The sequence below is a fragment of the Chlamydomonas reinhardtii genome, chromosome 4 (assembly GCF_000002595.2).
Source record: "Chlamydomonas reinhardtii strain CC-503 cw92 mt+ chromosome 4, whole genome shotgun sequence".
Taxonomy (NCBI): domain Eukaryota; kingdom Viridiplantae; phylum Chlorophyta; class Chlorophyceae; order Chlamydomonadales; family Chlamydomonadaceae; genus Chlamydomonas; species Chlamydomonas reinhardtii.
Window position 1 is genome coordinate 1,392,624 of NC_057007.1, and position 10,841 is coordinate 1,403,464.

Below are 10,841 nucleotides of genomic sequence, written 5' to 3' on the forward strand. Positions count from 1 at the left end.
GAGGGGAGGGGAGGGGAGGGGAGGGGAGGGGAGGGGAGGGGAGGGGAGGGGAGTGAGAGTGGGATGGCACGACTGGGGCGGCGTTCGGCGGGTACGCTTTCTTCGTATGCCGGAAACATACGCACGTAGGGGTTTAACTGATGATTGCGCTTTGCCCGCGCTGCCCTGGCTTCAAGGCTTGCGAGTGCAGCTTGCAGTGCGGCAGTCCTGCTGCTACATACCTGGGGTGGCCTCTCCCCTGCTGGCCTGCTGACCGGTCCTAGCCGCCACCGCCGCCGCCATACGTGTGTGTCACCACGTTACTTCCGTGCCTGCCGCAGGTGCTGTGGCGAGTGATCAAGCACACCAACATGTGGGAGGTGAGTGGGCCGGCGGCCGGCCGGGTGTGTGTGTGGGGGGGGGCTGTAGATACCAGCCCAAACTAAACCAATCCCAATGCGGGGCGGGGGCGGCTGGTGACTGGGTGGCAGCAGCGATGAAGCCCCGCGGCGCTGCACGGTACTGAAGGCAGCGGGGGCATCATGACGCAAGCAAGCTGGCAACGCCTGTCAGGAAGGAGCACACGCAGGCGCCACCATCACAACCCCACGCGCCGGCACACCCCTCGCACACGTCCGGCCCGCACTGCCCACATTAGAGGTCATGCATGACCCCGCCATCCCCCCCTGTCTGCCGCTTCGTCAACTTATCATACATGAATGCAACCTACCCCCCCTTAACCCTGCTGTCTGCGTCGCTACACTTCTCTTTACCATATTTGCCCTCCCCGCCACCCGCCCGCAGGTCATCACATTGGACTACAAGGGCTCCAACAACTTTGACCGCGACGTGGGGGGGCCGGAGGTGATGGAGGTGGCGCCGCCGCCAAGTCAGCATCAGCAGTACGGCAGCGCGGCGCGGCGGCGGACGAATTCGTACATAGTGGAGTTGCCGGCCGAGGCTTAGCTGCTGGGTGGAGAGTATGTTTTGTGTGGCGGTATGTGTGTGTGTGTGCCGGTATGTGTGCGTGTGCGTGTGTGCTCGGAAGATGGCTTGGCATTGCTTCAGGCACTGACAGGTACTCGACTGTCGATGACTGCTCGGAGGCAGCGCCGTCCATCAGGCAGCGCCCGATCTGATGTGATTGATGCTCGCGATCAGTTTAGGTTGGAGGCCGACGTGCGGCCCAATCTGCTGCGTGAAGAAATAATGAATGGGAGTGGTCAAACGGACACGGTTTCCAGGCATGTGGTTGCCAAGTGGCTACACGTTGCGTTGCATGGCATTGAAAGACGGCGGCTATTTCATGATTGGCAAGAGCTTGTGTACGGTAGGGTGCCTGCCGGGGGTGGTGGCACGTATGGCTTGGGGGGAAGGGGTAGCCTTTCATGGGAAACGACGTTATTTAATTAAAAACATGTCTTCGCGGGATAGCCTTTCATGTATGGAGAACGACGTGAGTAATCACAAATGCATGAAGTGTTGGCGTCCAGGGGAGTGGGCGAACATTGTGAGCATGGCAGGGCCTGCGTGCAGCAGCAGCCGAGCTGGCGGCTGGATTGCACGCGCGTGACAGATGGGTGTGCATGCCGCAGAGACAGCGCCGTCCTGTGTGTTTTGTTCCTGCATTTCCGTGCAGAACAGAATCGTGCACCTACGCTGTGGTTCTGTCATCAACTCGGCCTCGTATACCTATCTGGCGCGGGTGCATTGCGAGAATGAAGAGGGAGTAGCATAGCTAGCTGGGAAGCTGCATGGAGACTGCAGGGGGGCGAAGCGTACTGCTGGTGATGGGCAGTAGGTGATGGGCATCGTGTCAGTCATGTGATTCTTACCTAGGTTAGTGTGGGCGCGTTTACAGGTTTGCATGTGGTAAATCTTGCTTGCCGGCGGTGAGCCGCCACGCGCTTGTTCGTGATGATTCGCACTGTGCATGCATGAGTGCATGCAGGCATTCGCTCTTCATGTCCTTCTTTGTATCTATGCATGAGTCGTGCATTGGCTCTTCATGTCCTTCTTTGTATCGTATTCTGTCGGGTCCTGGCGGCTGCTCAAGCAAGCAAGCAAGCACCCAAGCAGGCGCACTCTCTACCCCATACAGCCACGTGCGTCTACGTTGTTGTTTCCCATTCCACAGTAACGAGAATAAGCGGTGGCACACACATACAGGCCCATCGCATCCCTCAAAGCAAGCAGTGAAGGCCGCCCGCCTCAGGAAGCTGGTGCGCTGGGACCAGAGCGGCACGCGGTGCACAGACAACAACCGAACGACACGCCATGCTCGCCAAGCCACGCACACGCACACTCACTGTCTTACTCTAGCCTAGACACACGTCAACCTGTGACCTGCACTGGCCCGTACGCCCTGTGACGGCGAAATGCACTGCCGGCATACTGGCTTGACACTGGGACCACAGAGCGGTCGGTGAACAGAACGACATATGTACGCATGCGACATGCGGCGGGATGGGGTGTGGTTCGCTGCCTGCACCGCAGCCTGCTGCACGCACCCATCCGCCCAGCGCAGGGATAGATCCGCCTGGAGCCCAACCAACAAATACGAATTTACGATGACCGTATGTATAAGCACATGATCATCATGGCACCGTAACTGCCGTGCGCATAACTGTCCTCGCGGGCCCACGCGGTGCACGTATGCGTAGTTCCTTCACTCGCCGGGCGTGTGGCGCTCAGCAGTAGCCAGCTGGCATGCCGTATGACACCTAGCTAGCTAGCTGTGGCCGGGGCGGCGAACACGCGGCGGCACTGCAGGCAGCGCCGCTGCTGCCGGCCCCAGGGCTGGCATGGCGGCCGCCGCCGCAGGTCGCCGACGTCAGTAGTGCCGTCGCAGGAGTACAGGATGCAGATGACTGCGCGCGCCGTGCAGGGGAGTAAGTGGAGGGAAGGGGGCACAATGGGAAAGGCGGGGGGAAGGCGGGGAGGACATGTATGGATTCAGGCCAGTGCCTGCCGGGTCCATTGCTGAGTCCCCAGTGCCCCACAGTACGCACCGTATGCCAGCAAGCCTCGCACGTCAGACGGCACTGCCCCAAGCGACTTACACCGCCGTCACCGAGCCCAGCCCAGCCCAGCCCAGCCCAGCCCAGCCCAGCCCAGCCCAGCCCAGCCCAGCCCAGCCCAGCCCAGCCCAGCCCAGCCCAGCCCAGCCCAGCCCAGCCCAGCCCAGCCCAGCCCAGCCCAGCCCAGCCCAGCCCAGCCCAGCCCAGCCCAGCCCAGCCCAGCCCAGCCCAGCCCAGCCCAGCCCAGCCCAGCCCAGCCCAGCTTATGCACTCCAATGCAACATTCCTATGACCATACAGTATGCACTCACCGCAGCAGGCGCAGCGCATCCAGGCGCTAGCGGGCCAGTGGGGCGGACCCAGGCCGCCGCCACAAACACACACGCCCTCAGAGAACCCGCACGCGCGCGCGGGCTTGCCCCCCACCGCCGCCGCCGCCGCGACCGGCACCGGCACCCGGACCGCACCACCGCCACCATGCATGCTGCCGCTGGTGCCCCCGGCTGCGTCGACAACAGCGAGTCGTTCAATGGGGGGCGCGGCCACGATTTCCGCCGGCAGCGGCGGCGTCGCCGTGGCAGCGCCGTTGGGGCGGCGGCCGCTGCCGCCGTGTGCACCACCAGCAAAGCACACGACCTGCACCCACAGGATGAAGCAGTGTCTGCTGCACGTGTGTACCGCCGTGTGTGTGTGTATGCCATGCAACACATGCCTTTTGCGTGCGTGTCCGTTCACCGTTCACGCTCACCGCACACCCACACGCGCATTAGTCATGCCGCTCCCTTGCTTGCTTGCTTCTTTTGCCCCGCAGCTCGCGCAGGCACACCGGGGTACATGCACAGCTTCGTAACGAACCTTCGTCCACACGCACCGACGTAACCAGCGACGACCGCAAACCCACCGGAACATCGTACGCCGCCGAGTTGACGACGCCGGTCATGATGCCGGTGCCGGAACAGGGCGCGGCGGCGGCAGAGGCCACCACAACAACAGGCGCAGCAGCAGCAGGCAGCGGCGGCGGCGCCACCCCAGCGATGGCGCCGCCATACCCTGCTGCCGTGCCGCCGCCAGCAGCAGCGGGCACCGATCGCGATGCGCCGCCCTCCTTCAGCGGCTCATCAGTAACAGCAACAGCAGCAGCAGCGCCACCACCGCGCTCGACAGCAGCGCTGCCACTACCAGCACTACTGCCACGGCAGCTCACTGTGATCCTGCCGCCAGCGATACCGCCGCCGCCGCTACCGCCGCCGCTGGCCCCGCCCTTGCAAGTCGGCAGGTGCTGCCCCGCGTCGTCATCCTCATCGCCATCCTCATCGCCTCCATCAACAATGAAGCTGTAGCGGAGGCGGCGAGCCGCCTCTGCGAATGGCCAACTCCTGCTACTGCCAGCCGCCGCCGCCGCTGCGTGCACGCCTACGGCTGTAGCAACGGCGGTGATGGTGGCAGTGGTGGTGCTACTGCTACTGCTACCACCCCCACCAGCAACCCAGATCAGCTCCGGCCCAGACCAGCTCTTGTGCATTGGCGGCCGCAGCGGCGCTTGAGGATCAGCGGGGCACTCGAGGCACACCGCCGCGGCGGGGCAGCGGTTGCGGCAGACCACTCCCCTTATGAGGGCTTCGCCGTCTCCCCCGCCACCGCCCCGATGTCGCTCGTTGGAATTCAGCGGCGTTTCCATATCTGTCCGTCCTGGCGGCGTATAAGAGCCGCGAGCGGCGATAAGCCGCGAGCGAGCGGCGATTTGGTAGATTGAGCGGACGAGCGGCCGGGTATTGCTTGCCCCAACGTGCGAGCGCAGAAGTGTGTGATGCGCAAAACTCTTTCGGCGACAGACTTGAATGTGCGCGCGAGCAATGCCGGAGATGTGCTGTGCCTCGATCGCGCCCAACCGTCGACCAACGCCAATCGCGCAGCCACACACCCACATAACGCCACTAACCGAGTCCCTTCCAACTGAAGTGCGCGCAGCACTCCCCAACCCTGGCGCAAATGTGCAGCAACCACATACAGCATCCGCTGTGGTGGTGTGCGTGTGTGCGGTGGGGTGGGGGGCGGGATTGCATTCCGTTGCGGCGGTATTGCCACGGCAACCTGGAGCCCCCCGTTTCCGGGCCCGTGGCACAGAAGATGAAGCGGCCAATTTTATTGGGGGAGTGAAACTCGTTGAAGCTGTATTAACAGTCCAGCCGGCAGCTCCAATAGGCCAGATGGGCCTGGTCCCAAGCTGGGGACGAGTGAATTCGGCTACTGCTGGCATTTGGCCATCACGCCGCGTGGGTTGGCCACGCAGGTCCCCAGCCCAGGTAACGCCCCGCCATGCCTTCCTGCCAGTGTCTTTTGGTTTCCACACACACGCGAAACAACACCTCCCTGCACCACTACCTCCAAACCCTTACTCGCGCCCTCGACAGCCTTGCTTGCCAGCCGCACAATCCTTTAAGCACCCTCACATCACATGTTCGGTACCTGCAGGCTACCCGCAACCTCCCCGCCCCCAACCAACCCAAACCAAGCGCCACCACCACCACCCATCCACCACAGCACCATCATCACTGCACCCCAACCACTCTCGCGCTCACACCACCACGCCGCGCACCGCCCCCAAGTTCACCGCACCCACGCCGCCACCCATACCCATACCCGCACCCACACCCGCCGTCCCCTGCCGCGAGCCTTTGCCTCCCGCCGCCGCGCCGCCAGCCGCCGCCGCCGCCGCCGGCGCCGCCAGGCTTCCAAACAGCTTCCCCAGGTCCACCCAGTGCCAATGGCTGCGGCGGCGCAGGCCGTCCAGCGCCTCGGCGGCGGCGCCCAGCGTGCGCGCCAGCGACTCCGGGACCTGCGTGGGTGTGAGCAAGTGTGCGTGTGTGTGAGCGTGAGCGTGTGTGTGTGTGTGTGTTTGTGTGTGTGTGAGAGAGAGAGAGAGCGGGCAACCGGGTGGATGTGTGTAATTATGTGTCTGTCGTAAGGTTGCATAGAAACGTGGTGGGAGGAAAGTGCGGCCCACGGCAGTCAGAATGTCTCCCAACCAGCCCACGCGAAGCCCACGCTGGTGCCTACCTATCGGCGTGCCGCCCCTGTTCTCCCCTCTGCCCCCCCTCTGTTTGTGCGCCGCTTGTTTAGCATGGTTTGGTTTAGTCTAGTTTGGGCTGGTATTTAAACCCCACCCCCGCGGCCCCCACCCACCCACCTTGGCCCGCACGTCGTCTAGGCTGACGCCGCTCTTGGGGTCGGCGGCGCGCAGGCGGCAGTGGTGGCGCCGCGCCGCGCCCTCCACGTGCAGTAGCCGGTAGTAGTGCGACAGCTGCACGTGGTGGGTTGGCAGGTGTGTGTGTGTGTGTGCAAAGATTGGTACACGGAAGTGTGGCAATGGGGGCCACATTCATGATTATATAGCGAGTGAATGCGCAGGGGAGTGGGGAGAGGGTGTGCGGCGGTGTGGGGAGGTGTGGGGAGGGTGTGGGGCAGCACCGTGGGGGCAGTGAGATAGGGAGAGGGAGAGGATGTTGGGGTCGGGTTGGGTTGCGAGCCCACCCATCCCAATCACACACACACCACAACCGCCCATTCCCACCCACCCACCCACCCACCACCCACCCACCACCCACCCACCACCCACCCACCCAGCCACCCATCCCCGCCCACCTGCAGGTACAGGTCGCGCTCGTTCATGGCTCGCCGCAGCAGCACACCCGCCCGTGAGGGGTCGGGGTGCCCGCAGCGCTCCGGGCCCGCGCCGCCGCCCGCCTCCTCGCCCGCTCCGCCCGGCCCCGCCGCCGCCGGCCGCAGCACTGCAGCGCGGCAGCCGCCTGGCCCCGCGTCCGCCGTCTCGTCGTCGGGTCGGAGCACGCCGTCGTAGTAGCGCGCCACCGCCTCCCGCGCGCGCAGCAGCACCTGGGTGGGGTAGTTGGGTAGAGCGTGTTTGTATGCGGAGGATGTGTGTGTTTGTGTGCGTGTGTGTGTAGGGGTGTGGTATGAGAAGTATGGTTTTGTGTGTGTGTGTGGGGTGGGGGGGTTTCCATGCATGTTAAATAACTCGAGAAGGGGGGGGTGGTGGAGTCCAGGGGTTTCGTGTGGCACTAGCAGTAGGCAAGGCAAGAGAGAAGAGAGGGCGGGCAAGGGAGCAGGATAGGACGCAATGTGGAGAAGCTAAGTCGTTGTAGAGGATGCCGCGCCACGGAAATAGGCTCAACCGGTCGGGTTCACACACGATGACAGCCACCCACCCACACACGCACCCACCTGGTTGATGAGTGCCGCAGGGCTGACAGTGGCGGTGGGGTCGCCCAGCGCGTCCGGCGGCGTCAGCAGCTGCACACAGGTGTGTGTGTGTGTGTGTGTGTGTGTGTGTGTGTGTGTGTGCGCGCGAGAGGTCGCGAGGTGCGTGGCGGCGTCAGGCCTTGCTCTAAGCCTCCGTTCGATCCCTCCCACCCAGCCACCCAGTTGCTCCCCTCCCGCTGCTCCTCCCATTTTCTTCACCAACCCACTCCCTCGCACTGCCACTCACCCACCCACCCCCAACTGCGACCCACTTACGGCGCGCAGTCCCCCGGCACGTAGCCCCCCTACCGTCTACCACTTCCTTAACTAATCACGAATGTCACCCTCACCTGCTCTGGCATGATTGCTTCCTTGAGCACGTCGTCCACACCCCGCAGCGGGAAGCAGGCGCCGGAGGGGCTGGTCAGCAGCAGCGGGCCACACGACTGCAGGAGGGGGGAAGGGGTCCATGGCAGGGGGAGGCGGTTGACGGCGTATTTGTGTGTACGGGCAACGGTCAGGTCTCTGTTCATCAGTGCTCCCATCGGGGAAAAAAGAATGCCACAAGCGCACCACCGTGCACAAACCTTCTACCTCTTCCCTTGTCTTAGCCCTGCTTGGTCCCCCCCATCACTGCTAACCCGGACCTGACTCGTTGGGTCGGCATTTAAACCCCTGTCATCCATCCGTATCTCATGGGACCGGCCTGGCCCCTGTCTGGTCCCCCCCCATCACCGCTATTTCGGATTTGATTCGTTGAGCCCAGCTCCATCTCATCCTCCAGCCCCTGCCCAGCCTCCTCTTCCTCCCATCCCTCTCACCCTGAAGTTCTCGTCCTCGTCCATGAGGGTGCCGCCGCTGGAGCCCATCAGCAGCGCCGCGTCATCGTCCTCGCCGCCGCCCAGACCGCCGCCGCCGCCGCCGCCCGCCGCGCCGCGGTACCTACACACGCACACACGCACGTAAACTATGTTGAGGCTGGTGCTCGCTTGTATGTATATGTATTGTGTGTGTGTGTGTGTGTGTGTGTGTGTGTGTGTGTGTGTGTGTGTGTGTGTGTGTGTGTCACACTCGCCACGCATGCAATACACACACAGGCCTTCCATCCCTCCATTTATCCCTACCCCACAATGACACACACACACACACACACACACACACACACACACACACACACACACACACAACGCGCGCAACGTTTTCCTTGTGCTCTTTAACACACACACACACACACACACACACACACACACACACACACGCTCCTCCATCCCCCTGCACCCACACACGCCCGACCCACCGGGCGGGGTCCAGACCCAGGCAGTCGGCGATGTGGGCGGCGTCGGTGCCCTCGATAGGGCTAACTAGGCGCGACACCACAGGGTGGATCTGTGCGGGCACGGGGCATGAACAGGGGCGTTTGTGTGTAGGGGCATGAGTGTAAGAGCACACAAGTCTGAGGTGTTTGTGGGGGCTGAGGGGCGCAGGGCAGGCGCAGGCATGCAGGGATGTGCGGGCGGCCAGGTTCGGGTTGATGTGAGCACACAAGTGGGTGGGTGTGGGGACGTAAGGAAGTGACGCAGGCTGCTCCCACGTGAGCTGCCCCCATGGCCAGCAGTCGGCCCAGCCCTGGCAGACACGTGACCCCACTTTCTCCCCCCCTCCCCTCCCCCTCCCCCTGCACCTTCACTTCTTTCCCCCCCTCCCCCATCCTGCTGCCCACAACCTCCCCTATGCCCGCCCCCCCTGCTTCTACCCCCCTGCTACTAACGCCTCTGCCTGTGCTCCCCTAGTTTAGCTTGGTTTGGTTTAGTTTGGGCTGGTATCTACACCCCTCCGCCCCTTCCCCCTTCCTGCTGCCCACAACCTCCCCTATGCCCGCCCCCCCTGCTGCTATCCCCCCCCCTCCTCCCCTCCCCGCCCCCCCACCTGCTGCGCCAGGTAGTACTCCACGTCCACCGCCAGCTGCGACTGGTCCCGCAGCTCCTCGGGGTGGCGCGCCCGGTCCGCCAGACCGCCCGAGCAGGCGGCGGCAGTAGCAGCAGCAGCGGCAATAGCAGTGGCAGTAGCGCCGGAGCCGTCAGCTGCGGCTACTGCCGCCGCGGCTGCTGCTGCGGGGTCGCGCTCCACGCATATGATGTAGGGCACCGTCTCGCCCTGCGAAGAATACCATGGCTCATTACATAGATATATACGCCTTGGCGTATTACCATTACGCATGTGTTGGGATAAGGAGGTGCTGTGGCCTCACTCAAGCCGCCAAGGCGCGCAATCCACGCGTGTGCTCGACTCACGTCCAACTGCCTCCCAGGAGCCCACCCAGGCGTTATTGCCTTGCAGCAGCCCCGCCCCCGTCCCCCCGCCTTCGTCCCCATTATAGAATCATATCGGCATAGCGGTGAGTTAGGCTTAGGTTTGGGCTGGCAGTTACAACTCTCTCCCACCCCTCTTCTCACTCTCACTCACAGGCAGCACGCCGTCGCGCTTGCCCGCCGCCCGCCGCCTCATGGCCACCTGCACGTGCGGCTGGTTCTTGGCGTCTGGGTAGTCCTCGGGCCGCTTGGTGAGCTGCTTGGTGATGATGAACTTGCCCATGGGGATCTGTGGGCGTGTGTGCGGGGAGAGATGGGAGGAGGGGCGGGTGGTGGGTCTGGGTAGGTGGGGCCTCTGCCTAGATCCGTCTCCCTCCCCACGCATTCCCATCCCCCTTACCGCACCCACACGCCGCGCTCTTACCTGTCCTGCGCGCACCCGCTCCGCCACCTGGCGCAGGTGTGCGTGGATCTCGCCCACCACCTCCTCCCGCCCGCGGCCGCTCAGCACGGCTGCCAGCGCGAAGTTGCCGACGTCCTTGGACAGCGGGCACCAGTCGCGCCGCACAATGTCCAGGCCCTTCTGCTCCATCACCTGAGAATGGGTGTGTGGGTTGGGTGCGGGTTGGGTATGGGGTTGGGTGTGGGTTGGGTGTGGGTTGGGTGTGCATTGGGTGTGGGGTTGGGTGCGGGGTTAGGTGTGGGTAAGGTGGGTTGGGTAGGAGGTGGTTGGTTAGGCGGGTGGGGAGTGTGGTGACATAAGTCGTGACGCCCCCTCCCACACCTCCTCGGCTCCTCCTCACCTCCGCCAGCCTGCCCTGGCCGTCCGGCTCCAGCTTCACGGCCGCGTACTTTTTCTTCTTGAGCAGCAAGATGGATTTAAACACGCCGTCCAGCTCGATCTCCAGCAGCCTAGAGTTCGGGTCGGGTCCGGGTTTGTGGGGTCGTTGTTGTGTGGTGTTAGTGGGGGTTTGCTTGCTTGTGTGCGTCATGGGTTGGCGGTTCGCTTCGGGGCTACCACGATAGTGCAGCAACCCGCAGCCCCTGGTGCACCCCCTTCGCATACACAAACACTCGCCCACACAAGACCCACACCCTCCCTGTCCCCTTCTATCTCTCACTTGTAGCGCTTGTTGACCTCGCGCTTGATGCGGGCGCCCAGCGCCCGCGCCTCCTCCACCGAGTCGGAGCGGGTGGCCACCATGATGGAGTCTGGGGGTGAGGGGAGGTGGGGTGAGGTGTGGGTGGGGGGTGGGGTGGATTGGGTGGATGTGAG

The 10,841-nt window shown here is 63.8% G+C and overlaps 3 protein-coding genes across 3 annotated transcripts in view; 1 reads left to right on the plus strand and 2 right to left on the minus strand.

The window, feature by feature from the left end:
- The window catches only part of CHLRE_04g214504v5 (uncharacterized protein), a 20,042-nt gene extending 18,047 nt beyond the window's left edge, over window positions 1–1,995 (plus strand). Inside the window, exons 22-23 of the mRNA XM_043061662.1 lie at window positions 321–359; window positions 784–1,995. Coding sequence (XP_042925123.1) covers window positions 321–359; window positions 784–945 — 201 coding nt within the window. The 3' untranslated portion in view covers window positions 946–1,995. The remainder of the gene's footprint in view (window positions 1–320; window positions 360–783) is intronic.
- A 2-nt stretch (window positions 1,996–1,997) lies between these two features.
- Window positions 1,998–4,823, minus strand: CHLRE_04g214505v5 (uncharacterized protein). Its single transcript, XM_043061663.1, has 3 exons — window positions 3,901–4,823; window positions 3,311–3,635; window positions 1,998–2,849 (listed from the first exon to the last, which is right to left on the minus strand). The coding sequence occupies exons 1-3, from the start codon at window positions 4,675–4,677 to the stop codon at window positions 2,707–2,709; spliced, it is 1,245 nt and encodes a 414-aa protein (XP_042925124.1). The 5' UTR covers window positions 4,678–4,823; the 3' UTR covers window positions 1,998–2,706.
- A 314-nt stretch (window positions 4,824–5,137) lies between these two features.
- The window catches only part of CHLRE_04g214350v5 (uncharacterized protein), a 16,536-nt gene continuing 10,832 nt past the window's right edge, over window positions 5,138–10,841 (minus strand). Inside the window, exons 24-35 of the mRNA XM_043061656.1 lie at window positions 10,687–10,777; window positions 10,369–10,477; window positions 9,990–10,160; window positions 9,720–9,854; window positions 9,183–9,410; window positions 8,554–8,642; window positions 8,078–8,198; window positions 7,607–7,702; window positions 7,239–7,307; window positions 6,642–6,890; window positions 6,187–6,300; window positions 5,138–5,835 (exon numbers count right to left, since the gene is read on the minus strand). Of these exons, the coding sequence (XP_042925125.1) occupies window positions 5,575–5,835; window positions 6,187–6,300; window positions 6,642–6,890; window positions 7,239–7,307; window positions 7,607–7,702; window positions 8,078–8,198; window positions 8,554–8,642; window positions 9,183–9,410; window positions 9,720–9,854; window positions 9,990–10,160; window positions 10,369–10,477; window positions 10,687–10,777 (1,733 nt within the window). The 3' untranslated portion in view covers window positions 5,138–5,574. The remainder of the gene's footprint in view (window positions 5,836–6,186; window positions 6,301–6,641; window positions 6,891–7,238; window positions 7,308–7,606; window positions 7,703–8,077; window positions 8,199–8,553; window positions 8,643–9,182; window positions 9,411–9,719; window positions 9,855–9,989; window positions 10,161–10,368; window positions 10,478–10,686; window positions 10,778–10,841) is intronic.

Coding starts and splice junctions, on each gene's coding strand:
- CHLRE_04g214505v5 (XM_043061663.1), bottom strand. CDS start 4,677: ATGGAAACGCCGCTGAATTCCAACGAGCGACATCGGGGCGGTGGCGGG. Junction 3,636..3,900: donor CGGCGGCGTACGATGTTCCG/GTGGGTTTGCGG, acceptor CTGTGGGTGCAG/GTCGTGTGCTTTGCTGGTGG. Junction 2,850..3,310: donor GATGCGCTGCGCCTGCTGCG/GTGAGTGCATAC, acceptor CGGCGCGCGCAG/TCATCTGCATCCTGTACTCC.